The sequence below is a fragment of the Apostichopus japonicus genome, chromosome 22 (genome assembly GCF_037975245.1).
Source record: "Apostichopus japonicus isolate 1M-3 chromosome 22, ASM3797524v1, whole genome shotgun sequence".
Taxonomy (NCBI): Eukaryota; Metazoa; Echinodermata; class Holothuroidea; order Aspidochirotida; family Stichopodidae; genus Apostichopus; species Apostichopus japonicus.
The window spans coordinates 23,052,700-23,065,054 of NC_092582.1; the positions used below are offsets into that span (position 1 = coordinate 23,052,700).

The 12,355-nt window shown below is 36.8% G+C and overlaps 1 protein-coding gene across 1 annotated transcript; it reads right to left on the reverse strand.

Annotated features, from left to right (window-relative positions):
- Positions 1-4,395: 4,395 nt before the first annotated feature.
- On the reverse strand, positions 4,396-9,764 carry LOC139963438 (SNARE-associated protein Snapin-like). The gene is made up of 5 exons (XM_071964199.1): positions 9,548-9,764; positions 7,914-7,960; positions 7,362-7,480; positions 6,619-6,748; positions 4,396-5,656 (listed from the first exon to the last, which is right to left on the reverse strand). The coding sequence occupies exons 1-4, from the start codon at positions 9,640-9,642 to the stop codon at positions 6,653-6,655; spliced, it is 357 nt and encodes a 118-aa protein (XP_071820300.1). The 5' UTR covers positions 9,643-9,764; the 3' UTR covers positions 4,396-5,656; positions 6,619-6,652.
- Between the last annotated feature and the right edge of the window lie 2,591 nt (positions 9,765-12,355).

Sequence of the window (12,355 nt, forward strand, 5' to 3'; positions counted from 1 at the left end):
GGGGGGAGGGGGAGGGGTTGTAAAACATTCATGCCTGCACTGACTCAGCCAATGGCATCATTTTAGCCTTAAAGGAATATATCACAATGTATCACAGGAAAATATCTTGAAAGCTGGAATAGGTCTAGAGACATTTAACTAGCATTCAGATGATTCTTCTCGATTTTCTTGGACGATTACAAATTAATAATAAAGATACCTTTGCCAAAAGAGATCCTTTAATGTCAAGTTAGGTTATAACAGGAAACATAAGCAGTGCATTGGTTCCAGTTCTACTGTTTACCCTTAGTATTTTAAAGATTTTAACAATTCTTGATAGTTCTTTCCCTTTAGCACGTACCAAGTTATAAAGTACAGTTGTACTGTCCTATTCATGAATGGAAATGTAACCCCCCCCCCCCCCCTGCTGATGATGTACAACAAAGCATGCCATTTTACTATTTAGTACTCAGCCAAGCTATTATTTATTTAAAGTTTTTCTTTTAAATTTTAAGCTTCATTCCTCACATCATTTTGAAGAGTCTGCTTTTCTGCTGAGCTGATGGCATTTTCCTGAATAATTATTAACTACCTGTTGGCATGTATAAGAAGGACCAGTTTTTTTTTTCATTAAATTTTCATTCATCATTTAATAAATTCCTATCTTTACCAATTGATTAATCTACCTGCAATTACCAGGAGAACAAACTGTTACCATTTAAGCAAATTTAAAAGGCAATTTTTTATGTCGAAAAACAAGACTTTTGCTGTTAGGTTTTGGATTGGTTCAACTCTTCAACCTAGCAACGAAAATACAGAGATATTTGTCCTTTTTTAAGGTTTAATTGTATTAAAATGTAACATAAAATGTTTGTTTCACTATTTTCATGGTGGCTTTTATGAGTGGGCAATATAACAATATATATATATATAGCTTGCTTTCTCCCTAGCTGTAATATGATCTTTTTTGAGGTTTAATTGTAAAGGTGACATGAAATGTTTGTTTCACTTTATTCATGATGGCTGTGTGATTCAAGTGGGCAAGATACCAATATATAGCTTGCTTTCTCCCTAGCTGTAATATGATCATGAGAAGATAACAAAGAATATCACTTGAATGGCCTAAAGCAAGCAAATGAGTGTGGTCTATCTTTTTCAGTTTATCATCCGTGCAGCCTATATGATTCCTGTAGTGTAAGTGTGTGATTATTATAGTCTGTTCGCTACAGTATAATTGTGATTACTTAAGTCTGTGTGATTACAACAGTATAACTAATTACTTCAGTTGGACTGTGATTACTATAGTCTGTTTTCTAAAGTATAATTGTGATTACTTAAGTCTGTGTGATTACAACAGTATCACTAATAATTTCAGTTGGACTGTGATTACTATAGTCTGTCTACTACAGTATAATTGCGATTACTTGAGTTTGTGTGATTACAACAGTATAACTTATTACTTCAGTTGGACTGTGATTACTAATCTGTTTTACAGTATAATTGTGATAACTTAAGCCTGTGTGATTACAACAGTATAACTAATTACTTCAGTTGGACTGTGGTTACTATAGTCTGTTTGCTAGAGTATAATTGTGATTACTTAAGTATGTATGATTACAACAGTATTACTAATTACTTCAGTTGGACTGTGATTACTATAGTCTGTTTGCTACAGTATAATTGTGATTACTTAAGTCTGTGATAACAACAGTATTACTAATTACTTCAGTTGGACTGTGATTACTATAGTCTGTCTCATATAGTTTAGTTGTGATAACTTAAGTCTGTGTGATTACAACAGTATAACTAATTACTTCAGTTGGACTGTGGTTACTATAGTCTGTTTGCTAGAGTATAATTGTGATTACTTAAGTCTGTTTGATTACTACAGTATGACTAATTACTTCAGTTGGACTGTGATAACTATAGTCTGTTTGCTACAGTATAATTGTGATTACTTAAGTATGTTTGATTACTACAGTATGACTAATTACTTCAGTTGGACTGTGATTACTATAGTCTGTCTACTACAGTTTAATTGTGATTACTTAAGTATGTTTGATTACTACAGTATGACTAATTACTTCAGTTGGACTGTGATTACTATAGTCTGTCTACTACAGTTTAATTCTGATTACTTAAGTATGTTTGATTACTACAGTATGACTAATTACTTCAGTTGGACTGTGATTACTTAAGTCTGTGTGATTACAACAGTATGACTAATTACTTCAGTTGGACTGTGATTACTATAGTCTGTCTGCTACAGCATAATTGCGATTACTTAAGTCTGTGTGATTACAACAGTATAACTAATTACTTCAGTTGGACTGATTACTATAGCCTGTCTGCTACAGTATAATTGCGATTACTTAAGTCTGTGTGATTACAACAGTATAACTAAATACTTCAGTTGGACTGTGATTACTACAGTCTGTTTGCTACAGTATGTTGTGATTACTTAAGTCTGTGTGATTACAACAGTATGACTAATTACTTCAGTTGGACTGTGATTACTACAGTCTGTCTGCTACAGTATAATTGTGATTACTTAAGTCTGTGTGATTACTACAGTATGACTAATTACTTCAGTTGGACTGTGATTACTACAGTCTGTTTGCTACAGTATGCTGTGATTACTTAAGTCTGTGTGATTACTACAGTATGACTACTTACTTCAGTTGGACTGATTACAGTCTGTTTGCAACAGTATGTTGTGATTACTTAAGTCTGTGTGATTACTACAGTATAACTAATTACTTCAGTTGGACTGTGATTACTACAGTCTGTCTGCTACAGTATAATTGTGATTACTTAAGTCTGTGTGATTACTACAGTATGACTAATTACTTCAGTTGGACTGTGATTACTACAGTCTGTTTGCTACAGTATGCTGTGATTACTTAAGTCTGTGTGATTACTACAGTATGACTACTTACTTCAGTTGGACTGATTACAGTCTGTTTGCAACAGTATGTTGTGATTACTTAAGTCTGTGTGATTACTACAGTATAACTAATTACTTCAGTTGGACTGTGATTACTATAGTTAGTTTGCTACATTATAATTGTGATTACTTAAGTCAGTGTGATTACTGCAGTATGATTACTTAAGTCTGTGTGATTACTACAGTATGATTACTTAAGTCTATGTGATTACAACAGTATGACTAATTACTTCAGTTGGACTGTGATTACTACAGTCTGTCTGCTACAGTATAATTGTGACTACTTAAGTCTGTGTGATTACTACAGTATGATTACTTAAGTCTGTGTGATTACAACAGTATAACTAATTACTTCGATCAGTTGGACTGATTACTTCAGTCTGTCTGCTGCATTATAATTGTGATTACTTACTTCAGTGTGATTACTACAGTATGAATACTTAAGTCAGTGTGATTACTACAGTATGATTACTTAAGTCTGTGTGATTACTACATTATTACTAATTACTTCAGTTGGACTGTGATTACTTAAGTCTGTGTGATTACTACATTATTACTAATTACTTCAGTTGGACTGTGATTACTTAAGTCTGTGTGATTACTACAGTATAACTAATTACTTCAGTTGGACTGTGATTACTATAGTTAGTTTGCTACAGTATATTGTGATTTCTTAAGTCTGTGATTACAACAGTATAACTAATTACTTCAGTTGGACTGTGATTACTATAGTCTGTTTGCTACAGTTATAACTTGACCACCTCAAAGCTATCAAATACCAATTTATATTGAATGTTTCCTGAAAGAGTTTCCTGAAGTTGGGCAATCGTTCCAGAGGGTAAACCGGGAAAAATTATTTAGCCTACAGTTGCTAATATTTCTTCTCAAAGCTTGCTGTATTCAAATCTAATCAATTTACTGGTCGCTGCATTTTGGCGAGGTGTTGCAGGGTGACTGGTTCTGTTGAATTCGCCTCCGCGGAGCCAAGTATTGGTACATAGATTGTGTTGAGATAACGTTCTCATCAGGCTGCAAGGTATGAGATCCGCCAAAACGAAATTGCGCTTCAAGGCCTCGTAGGTCGAGGTCCTTGTCTTCGGATCTAATCCTTATAAGTATGTTGATCAGATCCAGAACATAACTTCTTAACCTGTCCTTGAACTTTTTCTTTTACTCCAATCAAAACTCAAAGCCACAACTTTATCACTTAATGGTCCACTTTAACCGATATGTTGATGAGTGGCTTCATAAGTAGAGCACATGGATCGAAAACTTTGTATTTGGTTTAAGGGAAGGGATGGGGGGGGCAGGGGTTGGTGGGATGTTGGATTGGTAACTTTGAAGATATCAAATGGTATGAAATTGTTCGAAATGAGGGGACAATTTGCATCCTAAATGTTACCCAATTCTCTTGGCACTGTGTGAATTAGATATAACATTACACAAGACAATGATCATAGAAAGAAAAGTAATTTCAGTTTTAGTTTTAATAGACATATAATAATCTCTTTATTAAAAAAAGCAAAATATGTACAAAACAATATCGTTCATGTATTGTCACAGAACATTGGCATTTATATATACATATATATAGCTAATCAACGGCCTGAATTAACCACAAATCCGTTGTAAAGACAAGTCGCTTCATATTGAGGTCATGTGGGGTCATTTCCATGCTGAACATTTAATGATTCCAGTCACTGTACAATCTCTATGGGCAAAATATGTCACAAGTTGCCATATCAAGACCCATTTCCACAGTATGAGTTACCCCTTGTGGCTCGTTGAAAACACAGAGTCTGCATGTAACAAATCTCTTACATGGGGCTCATATTTTTGTTGATGAAAAGTGGGACACCACATCCTTGGGGAGGGGATATCATAAGATAAGGAGAGTGGGTGGCTACTTTCCTTTGGAAGAAAAATTTTGGATTATCATTTTAAAGAGTGCTGGATACCAGATCCTGGCATATATACAGGTTCAGAAGGGTGTAATAAAAAAAGTTCTAAAATTTCATTTTACTACCAGAAGTTTTTCTAGGCCAAAAGGTCAACATCATGCTTTCCCGAACACTTACGGCTAAAAGCGCCAGCAAAATGCATATTCATGTGATTATCATTATTATACCCTTTGGAATGTGTCAAAAGTGTCCCTGGTGGATTGCCACACAGAAACGTTACAAAATGTTAGAAAATATACAGTGGGCAGGTCATAAGTAGGTAATCACTTGTTAATATTCATAACAAATGTTAGTCTTGAATATTTTATATAAGTAAGACTGTAGAATGAAGTAAAATTGATTCTCTTTTAAGGACATTAAACAGGGCGAAACATTGAGACACCAAATGTTGAAATTAAAATCCTTAATAAGCTGACTTTAACATCTATGAACTATGTCATCTCTGACTCTTGTTATCTGCTGCATATATTTTTACGTTTCGTTAAAATGTACAATTGGCAGCCCTTCTTTGCCTTCGACTTGTGCGACCGCCATATCCCACCAACTTTTGGTCCAAGGAAATATATTTTCTTTCTTCTTCCCAAGGAACCTAAAACAACTGGACCACAAACAGACCACCTAGCATTAGTATAGTTGCTACCTAGGGTACATTTGATGGATATGAGTGACCATATTGCTCCACATTTTCAGCTGAATCTAGCAGATCATCATCATGGTTCAACCCTGGCAAGGTGATCTTGACTCGAAGAATATGTCCGATCCACTCATCCTGTGAAAATATAAAAAATAAATAAATATAAAAAATAAGGAAACCGCAACTTGGTAAACTTGAAGTCGGTTATTTGTGAGGGTTACAAAAAGAGAGTATTTTCACCTACCTTCACCTGAGTACAGTGGCATCACCATAGTAGGAAGAGGGGGACGGGGGGTATGGGGCGTGTGCCTCGATGCCAAAAAATGTTTGTTGCCCCCCCCCCCAACTGAAATAAATTTAAAAATAATATTTGCCATATCCAAAAACAAATAAAAACTGTAGCCAGGAAGAAAGAACTTTTTTCTTTCAAATGACTAAAACATTTTCCTATGCAACCTCTAACATACTGCTGATTTGAAGCTGATATTAGTTCTGGAAATGATGAAAATCCCTATGTCAGTACATTAATGTGCTACAAATATGTTGCATTATAACATGTGGTAATGTTGTTAAATCTGTGAGAATGGTTACGACAAAATATCGTAGTCTCAAGAATAAACATTCCCGCAGTGGTGTAGAATGTACACTCAAAATCATATGCAACTTAAAAAACAAACAAACATTAAATTACTCTGTTGGTTTATTCACCCCGTCGAGCATTTTGTTACTTTGCATTAAGAACTAAGCCTCGATACAGCTGTAAGCTGTCAGACAAGTGATACCATGCAATTGTGAGTTCTCTTGGTTGATATGTAAGATTGGTATAAAGATATCATATATACTGTATACAGAGTGAGAGAAACGCTTGTACATTCTGTTCATACTTCTCTGTAGAGCTTGAGCCCTGATACAGCCATGAGTCGAAAGTGATGCATTTAAAGTGATATGATTCAATTGGCAAGTTTACTTTTTGAATTAAAAGCTTCACAAGACTACAGCGACGAAACGATAAGTGATGGATTACATAATATTCAACCCCGATGAACTTTTGGATCCATCTGGAAGAAAAGCTGTGAGCTTAAAGCGATATGGCTTACATTCAAATCTCTGAGATTGCGTGCATCATTGTAATCATCTCTTCATGGTATCTAAGTAAGGTGGGTCGATCAACGCCTTCTTTTTCGCACTCTCCTTCGAGATTTGGGTGTGAAGACGACCAAGTCTTTCCTGGCGAGAAAGGGAAAGAAAAGTATAAGGATTTTTGGCTCAATCTGGACTTGGGGGTAAAAATGTTAATACAATCGTTTTAATCTGTTGCAAAGGTGGAAATGAAAATGAAACACACTTCTCTTGATTGAAATGCTTGAGAACTTTGTTGATTTAAGTTTAAGTGAGCAATGAATTAAACATTGAAAACAGAGACAAAAAAGTGTTGTTTTTATTGTTTAAATCACAGAGCTGTTAAGAAATATACAGAGATGATAATATGTTTGATATCTATGTAACCCCAAAGTATGTTATATCACAAACATTCAGAGAGAGCAATATTGGGTTGAGGTTCAAGGTATTAACAGAATGCCTGCTAAATATCATGAGCTTACAATGAAAATGTCCAAAACAACAGAGATTTCTGTCCTTGTAAGGAATGTATACTATAAATGTTGTATAATTGTCAAATAAGGAATGTAGTTCTCAGACCATTGGAAAATGTTTAATCATCAGCCCTAGTATTGGGTAGGACCTCAAAACATCTCCAAAGTCTACTCTAAACTACTGTATCTTTACCACAGTACTACATAGTACTCTGTGGGATTGAGCGCTCCTGGAATGAGGGGCTCACCTGAGCATTCTGAACGATGTTATTGATGACGCCTATCTTTATTTTAGATCTCGCCAATTTCTTCACGTAGCTATCGAGCTCTATCGGAGAATCTTTCTCTTGTGATAACGTTTTGAGTACTGCAGATTTAAAAAAAAAAGAATGAGGAGAAGAACAAAATCGGGGAACTTTAAAGAATAAAATTGAACCCATCCATACCTCCCTCTCCCTCCAAATCTCCCAACAAAATAAAGAGAAACTACAGTGAAAAATCATCAAGATGTTTGTATATATATTGTTTCATTTTCATTCCTAAATAGCCAAGTTCAACATTCAACTTGATTTTAATGTTTCCTCCCTACCTCCCCCCCCCTTACCTCCCTCCCCTTCTTTGTATACATCCATCCTATTGAATGGCCATTACTTGATATAACTTTGTAACCATGTTTGTTTCTTATTCACTTTCAAAACAATTCCTTGGAGACATTAAAATGAAAATTAAATTAAAACCTATTTTTCTTTGATGCTCACAATTTTTTTCATGTCTTCATGATGCAAAAAAAAAACACTCACCTTCATCAAGTTCATCAATTTGTTGTCTGAGTTCAAATTGGCTTTCTCTGAAAACATGAAGGCAAAAAATAGAAAAGTAAATTGTAACAAAGATGAAATTTCCTAATAAAGAAAGCATAGTCGAGGATCCTAAATGCTGTCTTGAGGCAAGCAAGATTCAATGAGTGATTGGAGAATTAATGACATTAAGAGCAATTTTAGTTTTGCAACATAATGAAGACAGTTAATATTAGTAACCACAGACAATGGTCTTCATTGTAATACAGCATTGTCATTAATAGCTCTGCAGTTTGTATAATAAGACCATGCACGTCCATTAGCCAGACCTGTCAACCTGTTTGACCCCAAAATAGGGAGAATAACATTTTTCAGGGCCAAAAAATAGGGAGAACAAGGGGAAAATAGGGAGGTTGGTAATTTTCACTGAAATGATATAAATACTAAATAGGTATAGTCTACTTATGCAGTACAGTGAAAGAATCATCCAATCAGTGTTTATTGTTGTAGTTAACATCAGCTCGCTTCGCTTTCTACAGGGTTTCTTTAATATGCTTCCATTTGAAACAGGGAACAGTGGACTCGGGATACTGTGACTTCATGGCTAGTATGCTAGATAGAGTCCCATCAAGCTTGAGACTTGACCGACTGTCTGTCTTGTTCTTGCGAACTACACTGAATAGCCTTTCCTGTTCAGCGTTACTGTGGGGAATTACTGCATAGGACTAATTGTTGGCTATTTTTAGAAATGTCGCAAGTGGTGAAACGTTATAAAACCGGGAGAATAGAATATGAAACCGGGAGGCCGGGAGATTCTGGTAAAAACCGGGAGTCTCCCGGTAAAACCGGGAGAGTTGACGAGTCTGATTAGCCGCACCAAGGGACTAGCCACCAGGCCATGACCTACTCTTTCTATTATTACTTTGGCTACCGCAGGAACATTTAATAAAAAGGTTCAGTCTTTCGCTTTGTTTTTTTTTCCACCAAAGATATGATGAATACAAAGGAAAAACCATTATTGACTGGGAGTCTGTGACTCTTCTTAGGCTCCTGAATCTGAACGGGTCAAGTCAGCAAAAATCCTACTAGAGGAAATAAACGCCAACTGAGCGCTACAAAGAATAAGTAAGAGTTATCATTAGATAATAAAACAAGATTTAGTAAGCTTGTTTTTGAAACAGTCTAGACTCGGTGCATGCACAATGCCTGATGGCAAAGCATTCAATTCTTTTAAGGTGCAGGGGAAGAAGTAATATTTATATAAATTCTTCCAAGTGAGGCAACTTGGAAGTTATAATATAAGATCATGTTTAGTCTAAGCCGAAACTACAGTCTACTCAGTACTCAGTCATTCTAGACTAGAGTACCTAAGCCAGACTCTAACTTCTATCTAAGCCTACACAGTGCACTCCAAATTTATAAATACAATCAGGATGTTTGTTAGACTAGATATTTAACTAAAAGAGTTTAAAGAGACGAAAACTTGAAAAGGATAACGTTTCCACTACCGTTGACGTTAGTATTAACTAATACTAGGCCTAAGCTTCTGTGTTTTAGCATGTTACTTATTACTAATACTACTTAGTACTTTAGTAGTGTAGGTCTTACTGTAGACTGTAGTGTTACTTAGTTGTTACCTGACCAGTCGGACACGTTCGTCAACTTCCTCCACTACGGGTCTTAAAACCTCCACCATCCCCGCAGCCATAATGTCCCTGCTACTTGTACTCATTGTTAAAAACAGAATTCTAAATTATTTCGGGAAGATCTATCATCACCGAAACACGCCCTTGGGTTTTTTTTTCGCAGAACGAGAACACCGGTGTGAAGTTAGCTACTTATTCCTCGTTCGACATTCGCGAATGAGTAACTGCTACTATTCAGTTACATATTCGACAATGGTATCGTCGTAAAACCATGATGGCAAGCTTGAAGAAAGCTTTCTTACAAGATGTTCAACATTTGGTCGTGGAAAGAGGTGAATGTATGGGTCATATGAACTCTAATCAAGGGCGTAGGAACCGGGGGGGGCTGGGGGCGCCAGCCCCCAGTGAAAAATATGGAGGGGCGGAAGTATCATTCCGCCCCGCTTCGCAAGTCAGAAAACCCCTTTTTCATATCCAAATGAGAAAAAAATCTCATTTGGAGCACCAAATTGCATCTAAGGCCAGGTGAAAATGCAAAATTATATACAAAATGGAGTGGGTAGGTTGAAGTGTGCTATATTGCACCAAATTGCATCTGAGGCCACCTGGAAATGCAAAAAAAAAAACACCCTCCCCCAGGCCGGCCATCCGTCTTCAGCCCCCCACTCAAAAGTCGCTTTATGCCATTGTGTTCAATAACTGCCACATTGCAATTTTCCCCTTTGATTAGGCTGAAATTTGGTTAGGGATTTGCGCAAATTAAAGTGTTATATATGCTGACATATCAATGAATTCGGAAGTCATTTAGAGTTAACTTTCTAAAATTGTAAAAATTTTCCGACAGAATTTTGGCCATATATAGACATGCGGCCATTTATTAGAATGCACTTAAAACGAGTCCTCTTTTTTCATTCCTTGAGGGTCCAAATTTGAGGGTCCAATTTGAGGCTCGAGGGGATCAACTTCAGCGACTTGAAGACTGTATTCGCAGCGTGAAAGCATGGACCACTGCCGACAAGTTAATGCTGAACGACACCAAGGCGGAGGTTCTTCACTTTTCCTCGCGTTTTATAAAGAATCCGTCTCCTATCTCCACTATTCAAGTTGGTGACACGAAAGTTGATGTTGCTCCGGAAGCACGGAATCTCGGTGCGTTGATGGACCAGGGAGCTGCTACTAGAGTAGCAGCTCCCTGCAGCTGGATGGACCGACACATGTCGCTTCAATCGCATGTGAACAAAGTGTGTCGCTCTGCAAGTCTTGGGTTATCAAAGATTGGTCGTATAAGTAAATATATAGATCGGCCGACTGCTGAACGACTTGTACACGCCTTCGTAACATCTCATCTCGATGCCAATAACAGTCTTCTCTATGGCCTACCAAATTCTGCCAGTGTCAAGCTACAACGCGTGCAGAATAGTGCCGCTCGAGTTGTCCTGGGTGTAAGTGGTAGTTATGTAACATAAATGCCTTGCGAAAGAACGAGCTCCACTAGCTTCCAGTGAAGGACCGCATTGTGTATAAATTTCTATTGCTTACTTACAAGTCACTCAACGGTCTTTCTCCTGCTTACATCAGAGATCTTCTCGCTGCTTGCACCCCGGGACGCTCGCTCCGTTCAGCATCGCATGCAGGCACTCCTCGTGGTCCCGAAAACCGTCTCAACCAAGAACTACGGAGATCGCCTCAGATCGCGCTTTCTCGGTCGCTGCACCGAAGCTTTGGAACGACCTACCACACGACATAAAGACTGCCAAATCTCTCGCCATATTTAAGTAAATTTTAAAAACACATCTTTTTAGTTTCTCTACGTGATTTGGTCACTTTTATATACTCGTGTTTTTATCTAGACTTTTACTTTTGTATAACTCTAGTTTATGTGCTTATCCTTTTGTTTTGTTTTTCTTTGTTTTTTTTAGGTTTTGGTCTGTTTTATAGCCTTTCTCGTGTTTTAAGATTTTTGTGTTCGTATTTTTCATACTGTTTAATTTTCGTTTTTGTGTGTTCTAGACTTTTTATTTCTTTTGATTTCTCCGTCTTTTTGTTTCTATTTTGTTTTAGGTTTTGTAAAGCGCCTAGAGGCCTTTTGGTATTCGGCGCTATATTTAAGAATCTATTTATTATTAATATTATTATTATTGTTAAAAATGGCAATTTGTAATGCTACCGGTTGACACTAAACGCATGATACATGACATATGAGATGGACATTAATATAAGAATTGATGATGTAGGGGTCATTTTAATTGGTCATGCACTCTTTGGACCGGGCAAGACGCATTATGGTACTCTTCTACAATAGAGTTCATGTTACCCATCGGTTTGGTGATCTAAGGCGTGCTGGATGGATTAGGGCATAATGCTTTTTCGTGGTCCCGTTACATTCATTTACGAAGTGATGATTTAGTGGTCAGTTTAATTGGTCAAGCACTCTTTTGACCAGGCTAGACGCAATGTGGTACTCTTCTACATTGTCATTAGAGTTCATATGACCCATTGGTTAGGTGGTCCAAGGCGTGCTGGTCTTGATTAGGGCCCAGATTTTTTTGTGGCCCCGTTACATCCATTTAATAGCCTGGTGTATTGGTCATGTGAATTGGTCAAGCACTGTTTGGACCGGGGAAGACGCATTATGGTAATTTTCTACATCGTCCTCATAGTTCATATGACCCATTGAAAAAAAACCTCATTATCTTTGGAAAAATACACTAAAATGTACTTTTTCGACGAAAAAACCTTGATAATCTCGTATACTATACGGAAGCAAAAGGCTTTCCATAGTTGTACATCGAATCCATT